General features: G+C 40.7%; 2 protein-coding genes across 6 annotated transcripts in view; both read left to right on the top strand.

Annotated features, from left to right (window-relative positions):
- BUB1B (BUB1 mitotic checkpoint serine/threonine kinase B) overlaps window positions 1–19,046 on the top strand; it is a 34,550-nt gene extending 15,504 nt beyond the window's left edge. For all 4 annotated transcript variants that reach the window (XM_064715217.1, XM_064715218.1, XM_064715219.1 and 1 more), the window contains exons 9-23: window positions 507–733; window positions 1,006–1,118; window positions 1,668–1,765; window positions 2,057–2,109; window positions 2,908–2,992; window positions 3,371–3,482; window positions 3,913–4,199; window positions 5,093–5,250; window positions 7,223–7,369; window positions 7,524–7,639; window positions 7,911–8,072; window positions 8,763–8,905; window positions 12,010–12,181; window positions 12,544–12,650; window positions 16,248–19,046. In XM_064715217.1, the coding sequence (XP_064571287.1) occupies window positions 507–733; window positions 1,006–1,118; window positions 1,668–1,765; window positions 2,057–2,109; window positions 2,908–2,992; window positions 3,371–3,482; window positions 3,913–4,199; window positions 5,093–5,250; window positions 7,223–7,369; window positions 7,524–7,639; window positions 7,911–8,072; window positions 8,763–8,905; window positions 12,010–12,181; window positions 12,544–12,650; window positions 16,248–16,437 (2,170 nt within the window). In that variant the 3' untranslated portion in view covers window positions 16,438–19,046. The remainder of the gene's footprint in view (window positions 1–506; window positions 734–1,005; window positions 1,119–1,667; window positions 1,766–2,056; window positions 2,110–2,907; window positions 2,993–3,370; window positions 3,483–3,912; window positions 4,200–5,092; window positions 5,251–7,222; window positions 7,370–7,523; window positions 7,640–7,910; window positions 8,073–8,762; window positions 8,906–12,009; window positions 12,182–12,543; window positions 12,651–16,247) is intronic.
- Window positions 19,047–19,529: 483 nt separating this feature from the next.
- Window positions 19,530–24,589, top strand: part of PAK6 (p21 (RAC1) activated kinase 6) — a 42,278-nt gene continuing 37,218 nt past the window's right edge. The window contains exon 1 of one of the 2 annotated variants that reach the window (XM_064715213.1): window positions 19,530–19,594. The gene's annotated coding sequence lies outside the window, so the exon portion shown is untranslated. Of the gene's footprint in view, window positions 19,595–23,175; window positions 23,696–24,589 lie in introns of those variants that run through there. The other variant, XM_064715212.1, reaches the window with a different exon arrangement.

The following is a 24,589-nucleotide window of genomic DNA, read 5'->3' as shown; positions in this document are numbered from 1 at the left end:
ATGTTTGTAAAGCTGTAGCAGCACTGCTTCTTCTCTCCTGGAATCAGCATGTTGGTTTCATCTGGCCCAAGAATGTCCATTTTTAAGTCCCTTTTCTCCTGTGTCCCTTTTGTCCCAGATAATCATGCTGCAAACCAGAGTTTAGGGACTTGTGCCTGTGGTCGTCACACAGCTCAATGGAACTAAATTGGCCAGGTCCTGCTGCAAGATGCTGGGCAGTTCAGACATCATAAGAATTTTATTTGTTTTTGACTGTACCTTATAGACACTTCAGGTTGGATTTGTCTTGTTTTGTTTGTTGTTGTTTGTTTGTTTTAGTTATCACACAATTCTGAGTAGTTTGGTGTTACTCATTCCAATTTTCTCATGTATTTTTTCTAAGCATGGAACAGAATGTCTTTACTCCAAAACTAGATTCTGAAACTAGTCCTGTTGTCTCCCATGCCTGCTTTTCTGTGGTACAGAGAAGTTCACCAAACCTAAGTAATAAATTGCTGCTTTTTCAGGACACCGTGTAAAATTGAGCCCAGCATAAACTCTGTGTTAAGTACTCGCAAAGCTGAGGAGCGGCAGGACCCCCTGCAGCGAGTGCAGCACCAGCAGCAGGATGCTCAGGCCCGGAAGGAGATGGTGATGTACTGCAAAGAGAAAGTTTATGCTGGAGTGGATGAATTCTCTTTTGAAGAGATCCGAGCTGAAATCTACAGGAAGAAAGCAAGAAAGAAAGATGAGGGTATGTTCCAAAGTGGGCTGGAGCAAGTAAGGCATTCCAGATGGAATCATAAAATTGTATTTGCTTCTGTTCCTGCAGCTGCTTCTCTATTTCTACAGGAGTAGTTGTTTAACTGCTGGGAGGTGCAGATACAGTAACACATTCAACAGCTTTATGTGGGAGCTGTGGGACAGGGAAAGACCACCAGAAGTTTTGGCCCCTTGACAATTTAGGCTGCAGCCACCAATTGTATGTGAAATAGGCATTGGGCCTTAGAGGTGTTTTTTTCTTAGATGAAATACAAGCCATAGAACGCGAGAAGGAAGAAATACAAAGGGAAATTGAGGAGCTGGTAAAGAAATTAAAGAAGAAAGAAGATTACAAGCAGCAACAGCGACATGAACAGGTATTGTCCTCATTTAACTGCAAATAGCTGCAATTTTAAATAAAAGTACCCAAGAAAGCCAAAAGGAAGAATTTCTGATATTATTCTAACACATTTTAAACTTCTTTTGAAAGGATTCTTCACTAGTAAATGATATTCTCTATCTCTTCCTTCTCTGTTTCCAAAATGCCTTCACAGTAAGTACTTTAAATAATGAAACAGAGTTGTGACTTTGTAAGCTGCTGAACTGCTTACATATGTCCTTAATAGTTGCAGGGTAACTAAAATCTCCTATGAAAGTATAAATATGGTTGCAAAGAGTAAATGATGCCTTTTAACTTCACTATGCAATAAAAGTGGACTTTACTTTCTTCATGCAGGTAAGCTAAATAAATAAAACTGGCCAAAGGCAACCATTTTCTATCAGGGTTTTAATGGCTACATGGGATTATCTTCATGTTTTTGAACCTTTTTGCCTGGCTTGCAATTCTGTAGAACTTGCAACCACTTACAAGCATTTCTGTAGCCTTGCAACCACTGTAGGACTGAAATGTGGCTTTGTTTCCACAGGCAGCAGAGGTGATGGCAGCTTTCACACCTTTGGGAATGCAAGGATTTGCTTTTCCCAGTGCAAAAGAATATGGGGAGAAACAGCCTCAGTCACAAAGGTAATAGAGGGGTTTTTGTGACAGCAGGGAGAACACTTGTGAGGCTGTGGAGGTCCAATTAGTAACATGGATCACTAGCAGCCTGTTTGCTCAGCTGGAATGGAATATAGCCTTGGCATCAGCCTGTAAGCAGGAGCTGGGCTCTTTCTGCGTCTGTTTGATTATTTGTCTGAGGGATCTTAACTTCTTGCAAGAAGCATTTGTCATCCTGGCTTGCCTTTTTCACAGAATTTATTTAGGTTTTCTGAAGGTCTGTAGAATACAAACTCATTTATTTTATCTTTTTCACAGTGAATTCCAGGTCTATGAAGATACTCAGCTACAAAAACCATCTTGTTCTGAGGGTAAGTAGTCAAGTTTTTACCATTAACAAGAAGGTCTGGTTAAAGGGAAGTGTTCCATGAATACCAAGAAGGCAGCAAATTTAAACCCAAAGTTTAAGTGGGTTAGAAGAATGACAGTGTGTGTGCTAGTAGTGCCTTTTACCTTATTGAGCATATGAGATCTGAGAAGTGTCACTATTTGAAAGGACTTTCAAGAAGAAGAAGAAGAGCATTTTTCTTTCAGTAGCTGCAAAGTTTTCTTCCATCTTTTATGTTTGCAGTCTCAGTAACATTTCAGAAGAGTTTAAATCTATCATGAGATTGATAACTACCTTAAGTCCTTTTTCCTCAGAGGTTTGGCTAGTGGAATACATCCCAAAATTGTATGTTGTTGATTTTGATAAGTTTTGTTGGGAAGGTCAAATCCTGAAGAACTTTACTTCTGATCAGAGTTGACTTTTGTTGTTGTTGACAGTGGTTATCCAGACTCCTGATGAATCCCCAGACAGCCACAGTGGAAATACATTTTTAAACTCTAAGGAGAAACAAAGGAATAAGACAGTCTTGCAGAAAAATGTACAAGTTCTGAAGCATAGTTTAAACACAGCAAGTTAGCTCACATAATATGGTGGTAAAGGGGTGGTTCATTAATGTGGCAAAACCAAACCTTTTAAAATGGCTTTCTTTATATGCCAGCTCTGTAACTTCCTGTTAGGAGTAGTACTTTTAGAACTGCATATTAACTATTTTAAGTAGAGTTGGAGATGCTGTTTTGCAAGAACTGTGGATATGATAGAGCCTCTTGGTTTTTCTTTACAGGTGTAGGTCTGCTTCCCCCACCGGCTGCTGTTCCATTTTTCTCTATATTTGATGAATCCTCTGCTTTGACACATCAGAATACAAGGTAGAATTATAAAGAACTGGATTTCAGAGGGAAGGCAAACAGAAGCATCAAACCCTTGCTGTAGCAGCTAAAATAACTGCTTCTTGTAGGGGTGTGTGGGGGTGTGTGTTTTGTTTTGTTTATCTTGGTATTTTTTATTTGATTAGTCAGAGTCCCTGATGAGGAAATAGTCTTCTGTTCTTCATCTTCAACCTAGAACTATTTAAGCTGCTCTATGAACTTGCTTCATTCTGGAGAGAAGTAACTATTGCTTAGTGCTAGTTCTGTAGTAGAAATGGGTTGATTGGAAGGATCAATAGACTTAAACTCTTGAGAGGAATTTGTTGGAGATGGGCAGCTGCTCTAATAAATATGTAACTGAGTGTAACTTCCTCTTAGTTGTTCAGCAGATGGTGCCCATGAGAAAAGTGCCCGTCAGCCTCTCGCTGTTCGTGATGCTGTGGATTCTCTGAGTGCCAAGGAAAGCACGGCAGCAGCAGCAGGAGCCTGTGTAAGGAAACCCTTGGGGCCATGGCAGATTTCCTGGCCAGGAGACACCAAGGCAGCCTGTGCTGCTGCCTGGCATGGCAGTAATTGAAGGGGGTGATGGTGAGCTGGTACAGGAAATATCCTGTTGTGGCTGTGGCTGCCGTGTCCCAGGAAGTGTTCCAGGCCCGGTTGGATGGGGCTTGGAGCAGGCTGCACTTGTGGAAGGTGTCCCTTGCCATGGGGAGGGGTGGAAGTCGATGGTCTTTAAGGTCCTTTCTGACCTGGGCCATTCTGGGATTCTGTGCTAAGTAGAATTCCTGAAGGCTGAAAGTCCTGTTCATGTTGGAAGGTGGTGGAATGGAAGAAAGGGAAGAGAAATGTTCAGCTTTTAAATAAAGAAAGATTTGTCGTACAATCTGGAGGCTTTCAGTGTGTTTTCTGTTTATTTGCAGGATGAGCTGAATGGAATTGAACGCTTGAGTGAGGATGCAATTGTGACGGGCTCCTACAAGAACAAGAGCCTTTGTGCCAACCCAGAGGACACGTGTGACTTTACCAGGGCTGCCCACCTGGCCTCAACGCCCTTTCACGGGGTGGGAGCTCAGAGACTCCCAGCTCCTGCTTTCTCTCAGGGTGAGCTGAAGGAAGATAGTCCAGAATCCAGGGGTGCACCACTGAATCAGGAGACACCAGTGGGTGAAGAGGCATTCACTGAAGTTCTCAGTGTAAAGAAACTGAGGTAAATAACAGCAAGGGACCTACAGCCCCTTCTCCTGCATGCCTTTCATGTTGTGATTTTAGTGTTGCTGAGGAAGGAGTTTTTCTGAGAAGACCAGAATATCATGGCGAGAGCCATTTCTTTAGCTCAGGGTCCATTTTGCTTTGAGCAGATTGAAGTGGAAACAGCAGGCCCACTTGGCTTTTTGCATTAGTGCTGTGGGACAATGTTTTTTAACCAAATAACTTTCAGAGAATTTAATAAATGCTTTCTATCTTCATTATCAAACATGAAGACCAGTATCATCAGTTCCTTTTATACTATTGGCTCCTGTACCTATTTTGACTATATAAAATGATTATAGTGTTTGTACTTTAGTTCTTCTACAGAGTAAAAATGCTGGAGAGAAGAGAAGCCTTTTTATCATTGTGAAGAAAAATCATCTGGTATATGGGAGTTTCTTAATCTAGAGTTGAGTTGATTTGCTGGCTCTTAGGATGTAAACATGTATACCATGCTTGAATGTGTTTTTTACTCAGGAGGTTCCTTGAAAACCTTGCTGATGATAATTAGGAAGAAATATTTCCCACCCAACCCTTCACTGCTTTGAAAGCACTGAAGTTGCGTAGCAAAGGTAGTGATAAATATTCAGGATGTCTTCTTTTGTAGCAGTTAAATTTGGTGGAAAAAAAGATTGATGAAATCATCTCTAGACTAAGATTCTGAGTATAATCAATCATCAAAACTGAAATGAAGCTCTGACATGACTTCTGGCTTTCTGCTAGGGATGGGAAAGAATTCCTTCATGTTAATTAAATCTGGGTGTGCACAGTGTCCTCTCCTAGTCCCCGGGGTGATGTCATCTACAACTTGTATCTTTGCTTAGTCTGAGTACTCGATGGTTTTATTTACAGCCCCATCATGGAAGCAAGCCTGGAAGATACTCACTCATCGGCTGCTTCGGTCTCTGGAGGTTCTCTGTCCTCTGTTACACAAACATCTGCTATTAAATACCTGCAGATCAGTGAGAAACTGGAGCTGGCTCAGAGCTTGCCTGCTGAAGGGGTTACTGGTTAGTACTAAACTGAATTTCATTCACAACAAATAACTTGCACCTGTCACTAAATGTGGGGATTTTTCTGTCCTTCCTGCTCTGCTTTGTGTGTTTCCCATTACTGTGACTGAGCTTGTCTCCCTTGTCTGAAGCAGCAGTGAGGTGCAGTACAGGATTCTCCTTGTCAGCATCCCAAGCATGTCAGTATTGAGGTGACAGAGAAGTTACTTAGGGTAGTAAAGCACACATTCTGTGGGAGTAATGAGGTCAAATTCCAAAATTAAAAATTTGGACTGGATGGCAGTAATAACTGCTAAGGTAGCTTTGTTTTGGTCTGTCTTCTTTTTTTCTCTGTCATCATATTGTGTGTCTCCTGATGTGCTGATAAGCTACTACTTTGAAAGGAATGAACAGGAATTTGGAGTCTAGTGCAAGTTGCATAATTTTGGTTTAATCTGCATTTTAACTATGCTGTAAACTGCTGTGCTGCTTCACAGTATCCTTCTTATTCCTATTGATGGAAAGCAGTACTGATACTTAAAATTGTCAGTTTCTTTGCTTATTTTTCTTCCAGTTAAAGGCATTTGTTTCTTTCTGTTCTAAATATTTAGATTACAGTTAGAACAGAAATGGTCACAAAAAGCCTTCAAAATCTGACCTGGGGAACTAGATGTGTGTTGGATGATGGTGTTCAAGGTGTTTAACTTTCTTTGACTCCTTTGGTTTTGGCTTATGGTGCTTTATTAGAATTGTGTATTTGAAATTTCAGTATATCTGCTCTGCAGAGTTATGTTCTTATGTGCCTACAAACTATTTTATGATGAAGCATGCTTGGGACTTGGAAGGAAAATACAATTAGAAATCACGTCACTTAAATAGCTGGGATATTTTGGATGGATCTTTGTCTTGTTTTTATCATATGTACTAAACTTTAGAGCAAGATGAAAAATCTCTTCAGAAAAAAAGAAAGCATTTGTTCAGATGTTTTAATGTCTTTGTTTCTTGATTTCTTCACATCTCCCTTGAACTGCAGCTCTCACCCTGGATATAGTAATTCTTAATACCATGTAAAAAATAGAAGTTGCTTCAGATGTCTGTCAGTTTATTCCCACAAAATATGCCAGTAAATTTCCTAGGTTTGTGATGGCAAAAGCTTGGAACACATTGTAGCCTCCAGCCTACACTATTTCCTGGCTCTTTCACAGAATTGCTTCCTGAGCAGTGCTTACTGCAATGCTCTTCAAATAAGTGTGGGCATAACAGTAGATAGTCTGGTTCTTACATGTGTTCTGTGAAAGTTTAAACTGTTCTCCCTCATTTCAGCCATGGCATTTGGGAGAAGGCAGTAGAGGCTGTCTAGTTCTTGTGTATTATCTCAAATGATCAAGCAGAGTAAACATTGAGGCTATCTTGGTTTTTACAGATCAACTCATCTATTGAATGACCTTATGTTCTGTTAAGAAGGAGAGTAAGTCCAGTCCTACAGGTGTCTTCCAGGACATAAAAGCCAATAAATTCTTAGCGTTGCCAAGAACAACAGAGTTGGAGTCCAGCTTTGTTTTCCTTTTCTTACATCAAACCTCTGCTATAATCAAAGGACTAAATTTCCCTAAACCCCAAACTAATCACTTGCTATGGGCATAGATTTAAAAAAGGAGTGTTGATTTGCAGAATGAGTTTGAATTCTGCTGTGGCTGAAATAATTCAGAGCTTTGTCTCTTGTGAAAGATAGATACATTTTGCATGATGCTACAGTAGAATCCTTGAGACCTCATGGTAAAAGTCTCTAAGGCAGTTTTGAAGACAAGAGTCACATTGACTTCCCAGAACTATTGGAAAGAGATGAGTTGACTTGCTAAGAGATGAATAGTAAATCAGAATGTCCATCAAAAGTTTCCAGTATCCAGCTTACTTTTACTGACAGACACAACCAAATTGCAGAGAGAGAACACAGTTTCAGCTCATCTCTACATGTTGTTTGTTTTCTTAGATGATGATGTGGCTCAGTTCCCGTGGAGCCCTGAACAGCGTAAAAAGCTTTTAGATTCTGTGCTGCCATCACTGGCTGCCTCTCCAGATTTTCACCTGGAGGCTGGAGCTCTGCCTCACATGGAGCCTGAGAAGGACGTTGAGCTGGGTAGGTGTGCCAGACCCTTTGCAGTGCAGTTTGTGCTTTAATGGGTTTGAATTATGGCTCATATCCACCCTCTTAGTTTTATGTGCCACAGGTGGGGAATGACTTGGGAAGAGTATTTACTGTGACAGTTTATGAATGTAAACTTTCCTCACAGGAAATGAGACTTACTGCATCAAAATGGAATATTGGAACGATGAAGAATACAAGATGCTTTTTGCTATTCCAACTGGATGCATTTTGCAGTCGGGTTCAAAGGGATTTGCAATAAAGGTAACACACACGATGGTTATTGTACAAGAAGTGTGAACTGGTAAAATCTCATCTATTAATATCAACTCTTAATTTCTGAATTCCATGGAAGAAGTTTGCTAGTTTGAGTCCTCTTCCTAACTGAGGATATAGTTTAAAAGTTTCTGACTGTGAAAAATGTCTTCCTTGATCAAGTGGGAGGGGGGAAAAAAAGAGGATGAGAAGAATATGAAAATGAGCAATTTTCACTTTATTCCAAAAATAAATGTTCTTCTTATGTACCTTCTTGTAGGTGTATTCTCAGCCTGTGCCTTGGGATTTTTATATCACCCTTGAGCTACAGAAGCGTTTGAATTCTGACTTTGACCAGAGCTTCAGTGAGAATTGCAGCTGTTACCTGTACCAGGATGGCTGTGCCATTGTGCACAAGGATACAAATTGCTTCACACTGAGGGTCAGTACAGACAAACCAGGGGCAGTTGGAAGGTCCAAACTCCTGCTTGGGTGCCAGTATTGAGTTTGGAGTGGTGTTATGCTGCTTGCTGAAGAGCTTCTCCTGTCTAATCTGCAATACAGATGCTCTGGGCTTTATCTGTATACAAATCAGGGCTGTCTGTTAATGCCTCAGATGGGTCTGGTTTCTCATTCATAGATCATGTGCTTCTCCGAGACAATCTTGGACCAATTTTTCACATTTTCTGTCTTAGTGAGTCATAAAGGACTGGAGCCAAAACCCACATGTTATTCCACAGCGAGATTTGCATCTAAAGCTGTTGTTTAATTTAACCTCTTTCAATACATTCCAGTCAGCTACAGCAAGGTCATAGCAATTAATGTCTTGCTGAATGATTCTCACTTTAACTCTTGTAAGTGCATTTTGAATTGTTGCATACAAATAGGACTGAAATTCAGTAGTGATTTCAGTCTTCAATTTCCTCCTCCTGGTCTTTTGTCCAATTTTGAATAATAATGTTTCCTGGCTTACAGTTCTTGTAATTCTGTCTGGGCAAAATCTGATTATAGTGAATTTATGGTGGGACTGTTACCTCTGTACAAATGAATAATGAAACAAAAAGTGAGCTATAAATATTTCACCTAATCGAAGGTAGAAGGGTACAGAGAAAGATGTTTATTCTCTTTTCAGGATATTCTCTGTGACCGTAAGTTCATCACAAAGGAAATCATCTTCGTGGTTGTTCATGATCTTCTGCATGTGGTAGAGAAGCTGCACAAAGCTGAGATTGTCCATGGAGATCTGAGGCCAGAGGTGTTCTTCCTGGGAGACAGGTTTGTCTCTGCCTGTCAGTATGGGAGGGTACAGAACAGTCATTTCAGCTACAGCTCCCGTGCTGCTGTAACTTGTACCCTTGAGCTGAAGCACTGAGGCCTGAACAGCAGGCCCTGAGCCAAAGCTGATCTCTAGATGACCTTCCAACCAAATGTTATATTTGTTGGAAATATACATTAACAAAGACTCATTAGTAGTATCATCTATGTATCCACTCATTGTCAAAACATGTATTCACTTTCTTGTATTTAGAAACCAGGTAAGGCCACACCTGGGGTTTGGGGATATAGGAGAAAAGGCAACTCTCAGGGTTGCTCCTTGAGCCCTAGCCAGGCTTTGGGAAGAACCCAGGAGGAGGCTGACCCCAGATGTTCCTGCACTGGAAGTGGTGTCAGTTTGTTTATTGCCCCCTGGTCAAGCTGGGCCCTGTCCCAGCACAGTTGGAAGCCTCTTTGTCTGTGGATGGATGTACCTGTAGGAATTGCCAGTTCTGGGAGGGGATCTCCAGTGCTGTGACAGAGTCCCCCAGCTGCTGTGTGGCTCTGGGGGGTGATGAAATCTTTAGAGTGTAACTGGTGCTGTATCTCCATTGCTGTAGGCAATCCTTGGCAGCAATGGTGAGGTGCATTGCTGAACTTCCCTTCGTGTGATTCTTTAAGTTCTTGCATTATAGAAAATTACACTATTCCTTAAGTTGGTTTCTGTGCCTCTTGTGCTGAACCTGCCCACTGGCAAAACAGGCCTAATTCTGCAGTCCAGGTTTTTTTAGGCTCCAGTGTATTCTGATAAGACTGAAAACACTTAATTTAGGAATAAGCCTTCCTGTAGAAATAGTATAATTGACTTTGTAAAACTCATGTTCAACAAAATGGTTTTGCTATTATGGTTTGCTGTGTTTTTAAGTTTCTGCTTTACTAAGGTTTTGGACCACTAATGCAAGTCACAATATAGTTTGTAACTTGTCTTTGCATACTTGAAACCCAGGAGATGAGAAGACAGAAACAGGTGGGACTGGAATATCCAGATACTCCAAACAAAGTGTTCAGCTTCCTCTGCAGTCCAGCTTGTACCTTAATGCACCCACCTAACTTTCTTCTTAAAGCTCTTTCCCATGTGATGTTAACAAAGTCACGTATCCCTTGGAATGTGATCTGTGAACTAAGTGTGGTGATGTCTGGAAATAAAGCACAAACTTTTCCAGGCCATGTTAGAATGATAATATAAAAGCAAACATTTATGTGAAGGTTGAGTGCCTTTAGGTACATAATATGGCAAAAACCAGTGTCCCAGATTAGATCCTTGCAATTGATAAGATCAGGCAATCAGAATATCTGGTCAATATTGTCCAGTTAGAGGAGCAGTTGGTTTGTAATCTCCTTGGGTTCTGCCCTCCTCTCCTACCTTTATTATGCCAGTGATTACGTGGTACAAAATTAAGTGTCCTTGGGGAACTTACAAGCAAGACAACAAAATTTTAGGAATGTGTTAATAAGTGCCTGCTCATTGTGGGAAGGAAGGCTGGAAAAGTACTGAAAGTTGCACTGAGTCATTTAACAGTCTACAGAACTACAAATACATGAAAAATACATAAAAGCTAAAAACTTAAGGCATCAGTGGGAAGCCAGTAGCCAGAATGTCTAATGAATCAGATATAATTCCATTACATAAATTCACTGGGGCTGTTCTTAGTTATCATTGATATGTTAAAAATAGCTATTAAATTTAAATTTACTTGGAGCTTACAGTCATCTCACATACATACTCCCAACATAGTTTACTTATCATTTCTTTGTGATTATTTTATTATTAACTTATTTACATAATTATTTATAAAGTACATACCTGTACTGTGCAAGTTCTACTATTTTCTTCACATCCTGCAGTGGGTTGTCTTGCACATCCCTTAGGGTGCTGCATCCTGTTTTGGAAGTCACTGATCTAAGAGTGGCTTGATGGACTTTGATACCTCCTGCTGTATTTCTGTGTGGCAAATACAAAACAAACAACTGCCAAAAAGTTAGGGTAATGGTTTGGGGGTTTTTCAGATAGCAAAAGGACAAGTGCATAGTACAACTTAAAAAATAAGCTCAGAGCATACAAGTATGTAAGAAGAGTACTCATGAGAGCTGTGATATATAGATGTTGTTGGCTTGGCAGTTGTCAATAGAGAGACTCCTCCCTGCCCTTCTGGTTTGTCCTTCCTCACCTGTAGACTAGGAGAAGTTTCTAGAAGTATTATCAAGCTTCATTATTTTTTGTAACAAGTATTTTGAGATTTAGATGGAGAAGGAGAAGTGTAAAACATTACACTGATTCCAAATTGATTCTTGCCTTTTTGCTTTTATCTATTCTCTATATTATTTACATATGTATATTTATAGCTCTGTAGCCTATGATTGCATTCATAGCTAGCATTTAACCTACTCTATTAGACAGAAAGACAAAATAAATTCCCCAGTGGCTCCAAGCCCCAGGGTCCAAGGTTAGGCTCTCTGAGAGGCAAGGTTGCAAACAGCTCTTCAAGACACATATTCATAAACAAAGCTTAGTTCCCATCTGAGGGGGGTTGTTCAGAAATGGGCAGAACCAGGGGGAATTACCTCATCACCTATGTCTTTAATTGAAGATTCTTGTCAGTTATGCTGATTTGCTAGACTTGTAAAAATTGCGTTTGCTTTGTTATGTGTGCATCTTCAGCGCTTTTCATCTGGCTGTTGTGCACCATAAGGATCCTTGCAAAGATAACCCCTTTTCACCACCTGTGTCTGGCTCATCATTTCAGGACCACTGAAAAGGCATCACACTACTCCCACAGTCCACAGACTTTGTTTCAGATAACTGTGACAAATACAAAAATAGCATCATCCTCAACTCTTTATTGTTTCCTATTGCTTACTGTGGAGACAGCACTATCATCCCCAAGCTCCCTGCTGTGAGCTCTTGCCATGCAGGGCAGCCCTAGCAGCAGTAGTTCTGACAGCAGCCATCAGAGGGGAGTATTGACATGGCTAAGACTTGCCTTCACTATGCTGCTCAATTTAATTCTAAAAGAAAGGAAAAGTTTGTTGGATTGTCTTCTGCCTAATGTGCTTCTTCTGCTCAGGATCTGCGATGCCTTTTCTGATGAGGAGGTGCCAAATGCTCTGAAGGTGGTGGATTTCTCTCACAGCCTGGATTTGAGGGTACTGCCTCGAGTCAGCTTGCCCTATAACTGTCCCACAGCTCACACCCCTCATGGACAGCAGCTTCTGGCAGAAAGTTCTCTTCCTTATCAGGTGAGTCTGTATTTAGTAGGACATCTTAATTTCTGTGTTTCCTTTACAAAACCTATTTTCTTAAGTTAAAATTTCCAAGTGCTGTGGAAAGCTCTGATCAATAAATACTGAATAAAGAGAATTTTGCATCTGATGGACTCTTTGGCATTAAGTGAAAGGATTAGCAGTGCTGTTCAGTGATTGTAGCTACTGTATTTATTTAGAAACCTACAATGAAAACAGAATTTTACCTTTTGAAGTTTTCTTGCTTAACACGTCTCTGGAAGATTCTGGTGTAAAGATGCTTCCAACTTAAATGTGTGAAAGCAGTAAGAGCAGGAAGTGATAGACATTGAATTTTGTGTTGTTTGTTGTGATTACAGGTAGACTTGGTTGGCATTGCAGATATAGTCCATTTGCTGTTGTTTGGGGATCATATCCAGGTCTATCAGGAGAATGCCATCTGGAAAATCAGCCAAGACTTATCAAAGTAAGTCCTTTTGCAGAAGGGGCTGCTGGGAAAGAAGAGACCTCTAACTTCATTTTCTTTATAGTGATACTATCTTCAGAGCTTAGACTGTACTATCTTCAGGGCTTGGAATGTACAGCAGCTTGGGGCTGGTTTTGCCAAAAAATGTTAGTTTTGTGGGGCCTGAAATTGTGAAGTTGTTGGACTTGTTCACTGGTAGCTTCAGTGCTGTGTAGGAGACAATTTTAAGTTGAATATGAATAATCTGGTTGAGATGATTTTGCTTTTTCCATCCTTTCAGATGAGACTTAGTCAGCACCTTACAGATCAAGCTTGGAGAAGTTTGTAAGTGGGTGGTTGGTGAGAGGGGCAAAGATCACAAGAGCATGTTGCCTCAGAAATGGATTCATTTGGCTTTCTGCTTTTTTCTTTCATTCTACTAAGACACTGATGGCAGGGTGTAACAGCTGTAGAAACAGTACACTTGTGCAGCAAAGAAAATAATTTAAAACTGTCATCTAAGATGCAAGTGTGCAAACAGCTGCTTTTTGGAAGCTGCTGTTTGTCTCAGGTATTAAATTCTACTGCTCACTTTTAGCTGCATGTTTTGACTATCAGTCTGCTCTGCCTTCCTGTGCCCTTTATTTGTTCTTAGACTGAACAGTTGTTTATTTTGTTAGGCACATACTGCAGCTTTACTTGCCTTGGCATTTCACAAGGATTTTCCAGAACTGTGCACTCATGACAGCAGTTGCTGGACAGGTATCTGATTCAGGATCATGGATCACTCCTAGGACCATTGCTTTAAGAAAACCCACTACAGCGTGGGAGTTGTCCAGTTCCCTAGCAACCTGCACTGCTTACATCTCCCAGTTTGCTGTATTCAGCCTTTGGAAAAAATCCAATCTTCTTAAGCTGTGTACAGAGGAAAAAATGTCTTTTTTTTTTTTTTAACTGGGTATATGTCTGGTTTCCTACTATGATATCCTTTGTTTAATTTTGCAGGAGATTAAATTGAGCTACTGCCACATAAAGCCTGAGTTGAGGAGGCTGGGACATGGTGTCAGGGACATGATCAGGATGTGGGTATGGGAAAAAGAGCAGTAACTGTCTGGATAACTGGAGCAAGAGGAATAGCAAGTCTGAGTTGGGAAGGATAGAGCTGTCTGTCCAAACTCAGTGGAGTTTGAAGGGGAGGAGTGTATTGGAAAGGAATTGTAGTCAAAGCTGGGGATGCTGGATTGAAAAAATCAGGATTTTGGGCTGAGGTAGGAATTGGAGGGAGTCTTGAGGAATGAGACCTGTGAAGGGCTACAGGGGACACTGCAGGAAGAAGATAAAGCCTGGGCACAAGTTCTGTGGAGCTGGAACCAGGCTGTAATGGCTTCTCACTCCCCTGCATGCATCAGTTCATAATTTGGGAGTTCAGAGTCCAAATAAGGAATTCATTTTCCACCCTCTCTTCTGCTTTGCTTCTGAAAGTGTTATAGACTTATCATTCATTACTTTTCAATATCAGTTATTCCAATAAATGTCTGCATAAGTGCTTTAGTTACACATTGTACTGAAATCTTATATCAACAGTGTAAATGAGCTATTTCATTATGTGGGAATAAGGAATTTGCACTGAATCCATTTCCATTCACACATGGATCTTTTAGTCTGTCTAGTTCTTATTGATTGATGACATTTGCTCTAGTCAGTTTGAAGCTTTCAAGTAATCTGTGACAAGCAAATTCACTGCTGCAGGGAGCCTTCATCCACCAGAAGAGGCTGCACAGCTGAGTATTCCCTGGGAGAAGAGTCAGCTGATGGGGATCAGTTTTGCTCTTCATCCTGTGCACACAGCCACACGTGCTGGTGGCACTGTAACACCCCCCAAGACACAGGATTCTTCTTCCTGTGGCTTTTAGTAATTCTGCTTTTGTAAAGATGGCATTGCTTCTGTCCTTTGTGTTCAAAGTACTCCAAGTGACTTTTTTATTTCTTTGAGGTTCATTTGAGTTTGTTTGGTGGTTTGTTTTGGGGTATTTTTTTTCAAGGATTTTATTGACAGAATAACGTTCTTCAAAAAATGTTCTGAGAATTCAGGTATTGACAGCTAGAAATAAAGCTTCTTACTAGAAGGCTGACTGGGGTTAAATACAACAACCATGACCCTCTTATCTTAAGAAAGCTTTTTTAAACAGGACTTAATTATTTTTATTAAACAAATGTAGATATAGCATAATGACTGCAAGAGCTACTGATTTTACTACCAGTTCAGCAAATTACCAAAGCAATGGGGAATTGCAGAGTAGAGCACAACATTTTTCTTCCAAGGTCAATGGCTTTCAATAAAAGAGAACCCACTTAAAAGGTGACAGAAGGAATTGAACCCACTGAAACATTGTGGTAGAGATTTAGGAGAAGGTAGAATGTAAATTGTGATCAAGTTGGTTTTTTAATCTTCAAGTATAATACTGACAGCCTGTTTTTCAGGGGAGGATTTTTACCATTATTAAGGAATGGATAAGGTGATTTTTTTTCTTTTTTCACTACTATTTTAGGAAATGTCATCTGTGCAGGTTTATGTGAGCAGGATATAGAAGCTGCATTTGAATTTTTAGGACTATTTTTGTCACTTGGAACTCTTGACACCTCCTTAGCAACACTTCATCTCCTGTGCCACACCTCTTGCTCATCTAATCCCACACAGAAAATGGACTCAAGTCTTGTATATTGTTTTCTTGGTTAGGTTCTGCATTGATTATTTTAGCAAATACAGGAGTTACCAGTGAAATAGCACAAACAGTACAGGCTGGATTCATTCTGAGACTGGCTGCTGCTGTTTTGTGAGTCACTTAGATAAAGCAGAGGCAGATAATTTGTTTCAAAGCCACTGTAACTCTTAGCTCGAGGGAGAAAAATGCTTCAGTAGTCAGTAGCAGTGCAAGACTGAAGAACAAAGGGTTTGCTCTAATATCAGTTTTCTGGAACTTAAATGAGTCACTTAACCTTTTTATTCATGTTGTGTGGGTACATCTGGGAGAGAGGGGATTTATTACTATTAATTGTCTCCAAAATATTATCTGTACAGAACTCTTGCAGATGGAGGCGGGGTAAAAAGGAAGCAAAACTGGCTCTAAACCATCTTTTTCTTTTTTTTTTTTCTTTTATTTTTTCTTGCAGCTTTCCTTTAATATTGCCCTGTTAACTTAGCTTGCAAGTGGGTAAATAAGATTTACCTCTGCCCTTTATTCATGAAAGGAGTTTCCCAAGTTGTTTGGTTCAAAAATGTTCTTGATAATTCCTGTAAACTAAAACTGCTGTGGCTTAGTGTGAATGATGGTAGTGGTCAGGTCTGCTAGTAGAGGTAACTGTATAAACATTTGCTTTAGACCTGTGTAGTTACTATCCAGAAACCTATTGGAGAAAGAGAATGGGGTCCATACATATAAAATGAGCAACACAGTCCTAGTTTTCCTTTATATTTACTCAGGTGAGTGAAATTATTATTTCAGGCATGGTTCTCCCAGGATGTTTGGTGCTGAATATAAATGGAGACCTTGATAGACACACTGTATATATGTGTGTGTGTGTGTATTGTTCCACTGAACGCTGCTCTGTTTGTTTTAGGACTCCTGACAGTGATTTCTGGAGTAAACTTTTTGAGAGAATTCTGAATGCAGATGGTAAGTCCACAGTACCTCTGCTGAGGGAGTTAAGAGAGGAAATCAGTGAAATGTTTGACAGCTCTTTCAAAGAACGACTTTTGTTGACCTTAACTGCTGTGGGAGAAACTTTCCTCCTGGTGAACTTCCAGTGACTTCATAGAAAACAAACACATTTTGTATTCTAGAGAAGAATTTGTTGTTGCTTTTTTGTTTTCAAATGTAAACATGAGAGTGATTGGAGCCATTTCTGCAATACTTCACATGGGACTTGCTCAAGAATGTTTCTATTGCATGAGTGTGTGGAAAACCTCCTGAGCCTCTACATGAACCTTTTTGTGTTGGAGCAGTTTGTGAGAAAAAATTGTTTTGTCTTAACTGCCACCTCCCCTTCTTGTACAGCTCCTTAAAAATTTAACACCTAACTTGCACCCCACTCTTTGAAATGTCTTTGTCCTGCATTCAGTTGGTCCTTTATTGGTGTTTAATCAATAAAGTTGTGTTTTGGTAGTGAGTATCATATTTAACATTGCTATCAAATGGTTTCAAAAGACTTCATTTAGAATCCATGCAGAAGTGCTGCTGCCTGACTGGGAATATTTTGTGGCTGCTGGATGCAAAAGCCTCTCATTTGGTGGCAGCTTTCATAACCACATGGGATTTCCTGGACACCTGAATACAGCTTGAATGATTCTACATGGAATGTGTTCTTGTAGAAAGTTGCCACAAGAAGAAGTAGATGAAGCCAGAAGTGGAAAAGCTGCACACATAAACCATTTTTCTTCTTAAGGCAAGAGTTTTGTTTACTTTTGCAAGGGCTGAAGTTCCTGACTGGATTTGAGCATCCCTGAAATCTCAATTTGTCCTAAGTGATGTGTTGGCAGGCTTTTGTGGGAGGTTTTGGGGATAGTTATATGTGTTAACCTTTTATGTACCGCATTACTGAAACCAGTACAAAGGCTTCATTTTATTCAAGACAACAGAATTTACCAGATCCAAACCCAGGGTGGTACTATGTACTTGAAGTGTAGGGAAACTTCTCAGACTTGGGATTTACTTCCTTACAGCTTCTCCCACACAGGAAAGTGAGAGTAGACAACTGCATCATTAGCAATTTCTTCTCCCTAAGAAGCCAAATGGACTGTGTTTTTTCATTTTGTTGAATTCACCAGCCATGGTTCTATTTGGTCCTCCCCCTTTGTGTTACCTTCAAATTTTGAGGGGGAACTCAGTTTTGTCTTTTCCACATTGCTTCAAGCCACCTTCTTTCCTGCTTTGTTTCTGCATATTCCATCACTGTTCCTGTTACTTTGGCCTGTCTTCTTTTTGCTGTCTTGGATTCCTAATACCTTTTTTTACACTTTCTCTGAGAGGGTTAGGGTTACATATTCTAATTCAGGAATAGGACCTAAATGCCCTGGTAGACCAGCTTTAATATCGAATGTAAACTGCTGCTGAAGAATTTATTTTGGTCCATTAGTGCCTTAATTAATGCTTCTTGTAGTACATTGATTAGTCATGTGTTGAGCTAGCAGATAAACAATGCTCTGTCTCTAACCAGAGTTTAGAGCCAAGATCACTGGTAGAGCACTCAGGAATCCAATGCACAGCTAACTTCTGCTAGCTCTAAAAGGATGCCATGTTTGTTCTTTTATTTAACTGATTTTTTTTTGCTTTTGCTGATCCTTTAACTGTTAGGCAAAATCTGGGGAATCTCATTTGCTGTCCTCTCACTTGCAACTTTTTCAGTTTATATCCTGCAGCACTGAGCTGAATTCCAGGTAGATTAGGAAGAGAAGGCTCCTAACAAAGTTTCAGTCATCCCAAGGACTTCTCAGACAAGGCGTGTTTGTAGCCAGTACAGAACAACTTCACTGTGTCTAATTTGCACAGAAAGCTTTTGAGGACAGGCTGAGCAGAGATAAGAGCTCTCAGCAGAAGTTCAGTAGAGGAAATCTGTTCTTCAGGTCTTTAAAATATGTAAGTGAACCTATTTGTCGGTACTTAAATGAGATCTAAATCACAGCTGCAATACTCCACTGTTACTTTTTTGTTGGCATCTGTTTTCTTTCTAAACAAAAAGTGTGCTAAGCCTTCTCTGTCTAATATGGCTGCCTACAATCAGTTACTCTTCATCTACCTCCCTGACAACACAAAACTGCCCCCCAGTAGTGTAAAAACAGAAACAGCCATGGCATTATCAATTTCTCCATAATAAACACACCCAAATAATGAAGAGGAGCAAGCAGGTACAACAAGAACCAGCAGTCATCTCTTGTGATGTTTGTTCCCACTCCTGCTTTGACGAACTCTGCCTCTCTGCTGCCTCCCCTCTACCATGAGCTGATTGCACCAACATGGAACAGGAACTGAGGGAGCTCTTGGGACATCCCTGTTGTGTGTTCAAGTAACTGCCTCTAACCTTCAACAAGCTTTTCCCAAGCATCACTTTTTGCATCATTGTGTAACACAGAGGTGCTCTGTGACCTTGCAGGCTGGGATTGCCACAAGGTCATGAAGTAGGAGACACACCAGCCTTGCCTGCAGGATATTTGGAGATGAAAACTGTCTTAATACTTTCTGAGGGAAAAGAGGCATTTATAAATCCTGACAGGACAAAATGTTCCACAGCAGGTAGAGGGTAAAATGAAATTGTGTGACAGCCAGATGTAGAAGTCCTAGTGAAGTTATCATTAAAAAATAGAGTGATGGAATCTGGGCTATGGAAAATTTTAATGCCTATTATATAAATAAAAGTGCACAAAGGAAAATAGGAATGTGATGGGTCATGATTGTACCAGGTTGCTTGGGAACAAAACTTGACCAGAGATACAAGAGGGATGTCTGGAAGATATCTGCAGGCTTCAGCTGCTTTGATTCAGAAACTGAAATAATCAAATTATTAATGTCCACTCTGTTAAGCAAAAAGGGGTCTAGAAATATTTGCAGGAAATCACTGAGCAATCAAAAATGCTAAAGGTAAAAATTAGGGGCTCATTTAATGTGCTTGAGCTGTGGATGGGACAAACCCCAGAGGTGTGAGCCATTTTCTTCTCCTCCAGCTCTGAGGCTGCAGCTGGAGTTGATTACACACTTTCTGAGGGCTCACCAAGATCATTGCTTACACTGAAATACAGGTGGTCCAGGTTACCTCCTTAGTGGCTCTTAGGGGAGCAGCCTATGATGCTACAGAACCTAATTGCTTTTTAAGGTACACCTGCAAGCATTTACAAATCCATTGGGATCTCTGAAACTGGATTTATTTTCTCGCTTAACATCTGAAGAGACCATTTTAAGGAAGCTTGAGGAAAGGTGAGGAGTACTGATCATCTGCTGGTCTTCAAAGATATGTGATTTGTAGATTTAAAATCCTGACTCTGAAATAATTGGGAAATCTAAAATTTATCAGATAAGTGCACTCAGAATATTTGTATCTGAGACTTTTGCAGCTTGGGGTTTGTGTTCAATAAAAAGATCAAGAAAACCTCAGAAGAGAAAGATGCACCTGATAACTGGTACATTATCAGAAGTGTAAGCCTGAGCTTGTGCTAGCAGATAAAATGATTTCACAGAATAAACTAGGATTTTTGGGGTTCCAGAGTAAACTAGAAGGGACAGGCAATTCAGGAGAGCTATAAGGATGTTGTGAGGTTATGCAGGAACAAAATTAAAAGGGCCAAAGCCCAACTGAAACTTAATCTGGGTACTGCTGTGAAAGACAGTATAAAAATGCTTCTATAAATAAATGAGCAACAAAAAGGGCTGAGAAGAATCTCCATTCTTATGGGACTTTAGGGCACTCTTTAGTAAAAAGTGGTTGAGTCAGTGTCCCTGGCAGGATTTAAATAATATATGGAGGTGGCACTTGGGGATGACCTGGATTAGTAGTGACCTTGGTGGTGCTGGGTGGGCTCTTGGAGATCTTTTCCAACCTTAATGATTCTATTATTTAAAGAAGACAAATCACCCCTTCTGCATGAGCATCAGCAAGTAATTCTGTGTCTTTCTTCTGTTCTGCTGCTGCTTTCCCAAATAATATTCCAAAATGCATTTGGGCTGAGGTGCAGCACTCACTGCTGCGCCCCAGTGATTTCCCCAAGGATGCCTCGATGTACAAAAGCTGAATTCTTATTTGAAGTGAGTTATTTGCCTGTGGGCTGGGAATTGGTGGTTGGAGTCTTTCCTTTAGCCTCGGGCTATGGGTGCTGCAGTCACATGGATGTGCCTGTGTTTGTACAGATCACCCTTAAAGCTTGACAAGGAACACTGAACTCCTTTAACAGTTTCATTCTTTTGGTTCTTACTATTTCACACTTTTTGCCCCTCTGCTCAGTTAATCCAGCAGAAGCTGGATGCTGTTTGGAAGCTTAGAAATATGAAGGTTTCATTTCCATAATAGTTTAAATTATTAAACAACATGAATATCAAGGTCATTCAGTAAAGACCGAGGAACAATGTTGTTCATTTGTTGCTTCTAGAAATATTTGTTCCCTGCTTTCCTTTTGTAATAACTATGATCCAAAGCTATTTAATTATTGACCTCATGGTTCCAGCTGGTGTGGAAGTGTGATTTACCAAGCAGGATCAGGAGCTGGATGACACAATGCTGATAAAAGACAAATGTTAGTGTTCAGTTTCTAGGCCTGAGCTGATGGGTTTTTTTCCCAGTGCTTTGGAGTCTCTTGATTTTTCAGTGCCTTGGGTTGTATATTTCCTTGAAGTTAAACTAGTAATGTACTTTGTAGTGCAATACTTTATATTATCATTCACTCGGGAATCATTTTGTAGGGAAAAAGAAAGTTGGAATATTGCAGAATTCAGTATTGGTATGCTTCCTTGATATGCAATAAAGGCACTGGACTGTTCTGCATCTACCCCTCAGCCAACCTGGATTAGTACTTTACCTGTATGTGAACTGAACTGCCTTATTCCAAGTGCATTCTAAAATTATTATTTTTGTTCCTCTCTAAGTTCTTAATCTTCCCTTTTCTCTCCTCTGTGTTTTGCCATTTTTACATGCACTAAACATTATTTCTGTAAGAATTGTGTTGATGTGCAAACCCCACACAGTCAAGGCCAAACCAATAGTCACAGGGTCCTTGGGGGTCCCTTCCAGCTGAGGCTGCTCTGTGATTCTTTGAGTTATTACTGAGTGGTTATAAGCAGTATGAAGCCTTTACATAAACCAGGGTCTCTGTCCCCTCTCTTTTTGTGACATGCCTTTCCTTCCAGAAGTGGTTGTATCTCAGTAATGCTGCAGAGATTTTCAGGGCAGAAGTTACTCTACAAACATGAATGTTATTTAACCTCAAACCAGTGAGGGGCTGGGAAACATAAATCGAGCTCTAATGAATGAAGTCCGAAAGCTGACAGCATTCAGTAATCTCACAGTCTTGGGATATTTTCTGACAAGAAAATTCATTTCTGAAACTTGTTGACAGAAACATCAAGAATGGAGCTGCTGTCTTTGCTTCCACCCACCTCAGCAAAGAGTGGGGGAAGAGAAGCAGCTCTTATAAATAGCTCGGTTCCTGTTGTATTTGTAAGTTGGGTGCTTTTTGTGTCAATGACATCACCCTCTTCTCCATGGCAACCCCCTACGATGTCAAAACTGCAGGGCACCATCAGAGGAACTCAGACCAGCAGATTAACAGGTTGAATCAAGATGATTTAACTGCAAAATAGTGCAGGGGCAACAGAAGGAGGTGGGAAACAAAGAGGCTACTGGCAGCTCTCTTACACTGGAAAACAAGCATCTCTAGTGTCTGATTCCCCAAACTCTGCCCTATCTCTTTTCCCAAGTCCTTGTCAGGAGGGGGTAGGTGGAGGGCAGGCAGCAATCTTATTCCCAATCTTCAGTGTGTCTGGAGAGCACAACTACAGGTGACTAAGCAGGAGGAGTATGACTGACTCACTCCTGAATTATTTCTCACTCCTCTTCCCCCTCCCATCTATTCTGTTTGTTTTTTTAGCTTTCACCCAACAGCTCAGATTTTTCCCCAGGCTCTGATGAGGAAGAATTAGCAGCAGGCTTTCTTGTTACCTAATGTTCACAAAAATGTGCTTGTGGTTATCCAGGTGAGGAAATAGAAGCCAGCTTCAAGAACACGAAAAATGAATTGGCTCTGGAATACAACACCTTTATCTGGGAGAAAAAAAAACACCAAAAAACAGTGCTTCTCTTTTCTGAGTGTTGTGTAGGAAATACTGAAGTAACTGATGTGCCAGGAAGTTGTAAATAACTGGCTTCTTTATCAGATACCTATGGAAAATACCTAATTGCCTCCCTGGCAGCCCTGCTGGTGTTGATTTCTAAACTGACTGCAGTGGGGAGAAGCCATGGCACTTGGTGTCTTGATTAAAACATTGGATTCTGCTGGGTTGCATTTGGGACTCAAGGATCAGGAATATAATGGTTACAGCTGCAGAGTTTCAGCCAGTATGAGCCGTTTCAATCAGCTTAATAAATCTGTCCTCATTTACATCCCTGTGAAGTCTGAAGCCATGGAACAGTTTACCTTCCTTCTCAGGGTGCCAGGCAAACTGTTGCTGAAACCTAGCCTGCAGAAGTGTCAACTTTGTATTAGCTTTTGCAATTTTTGAAATTGCATTACTTGGGACCCAGGCAAGTTATGCAACACCAGCACAATGCCCAGAGTCCTGACATCCACAAAAAGACGTGGCAATGCTCCCCACATAGAGAAACGAGTCTGTGATGGAATGACACTTTATTTGCCACTTGTGGCCTGCAGTTTACAGGCCTGAGAGTTTTTAATCACAGATTCTCAAAGTGTAAGGCTGTTATGTCTGTAGCTCTCTCCCCACCCCAGTGTGATGCTAAGCCTGTGTTTTCCAGGCTTGGTTGAGGGGAAAATGCATGGAGTCTCTACACACCAGAATCTTGATTAGTATCTTGCTTTTGCCTTTTGTGTAAAATGCCACTCAAGGCACTGTGCCATCCTCTTTGCTGAGCTCACAGCATCAGCCCACGATAAAAAAAGGTCCCAGAAAACATTGACTCACTGCATCCCAGCATCCTGACAGGGCTGTGTGTCTGCAATGAGATCTCCCCAGCCGGAACTGCGAGGTTTCAATGGAATTGGTGTTTGTGAGGCTGCTGTACCTTCCCTGAGTTGTGCTACCACCTGTGCTGCGTGCTGGGAACAGGGGTGGGAGCACTGGGATCACTGCCCAGCACCTGGCAAGGGGCAGCGCTGCTGAGGAAGCAGCTGGAGCCGGGGGCTTTGCATGTGCATGAGGAGTTTTCTGCAGAAGCTTTTAGACTAAATTGCTGAGAATTTTTGCCTGAAGCAAGGGATGTTTCCTGTATTTAAGACAAGCAGCAACCTGCAGTCAGAAGGAAGAAGGGACTGAATTTACTCCAGAAGTATTTCTCTGGGATCTTTTTTCAAGGTAAGCCTGCTTTTGTGGGAGGTAGATGGGGCAACAGGGTTCAGCATTCTGGACACTGAAACTAAAATGACTTCTTGCATTTTTATTACCTTCCCGGTCTGTAGAACTCAGATAAATGTATTATATCTCTGGTACTCCCTTTTTAGGCTGAAAAATCAACTAGTAAGAGCTAATTTTCTGAGGTCTGAAGCCATAAAAATGGGTGGGAGAGAATTTTTTTAACACTGCCTTGTGCCTGTGGTGTTTTTAACACTGCCTGTGTTCTAGTGGTGAATAAATGCCAGGGACTGTGCCTCTAAAACATATATTTAAGTAGCAGAATGATGGGTATTGAAAGAACAGTAGATGAATGAAAGTAAAATTTAGTAAATAGACATCAGCTTATGGTTTACTAATTTAGTGATTTTCAACATTGCTAGATTATTTGTTGTTCTGTAGGAGGCGAAATGAAGATGGTTCCTGCCTTGGGAATTTGGACTTAAAGTTTTTTAATTGGCAAGGTTTGAGGAAATGCTGTTGAAACCTAGAGTAAGGAGATAAGATTTTTTTTTTTAATTTGTATGACACCTGAACAATCAGTTTATGGCTGTTGAAAACTATTGGTTGAGAGGCCAGAAAGTAGTAGAGAGCTTGTCCTAGCTGCAGGAAAAGCCTGTTAAAGGTAGGGAAAAAATACCTTGAATGTACAGAGATGGCTCTGAAAAAAACTGGTAAAACCTAAAAAATGTTTGATCATCAGTGTCCCTTCCTTATACTGAAACGATTCCTAGCTGGGAAGCCTCCAGAAATGTGTGCTTAGGTCATGGGTATACATGACAGTCCTTGATGGGAGCACAGCAGAGCATGGATTTGGCAGAGCTGCTGGAGCCATGGAGGGAAGGCACTTGCTGAGCC

This window comes from Zonotrichia leucophrys, chromosome 5 (assembly GCF_028769735.1).
Source record: "Zonotrichia leucophrys gambelii isolate GWCS_2022_RI chromosome 5, RI_Zleu_2.0, whole genome shotgun sequence".
NCBI lineage: Eukaryota > Metazoa > Chordata > Aves > Passeriformes > Passerellidae > Zonotrichia > Zonotrichia leucophrys.
The sequence above is the reverse complement of the archived record's forward strand: the minus strand, read 5'-3'. Positions and strand labels throughout refer to the sequence as shown.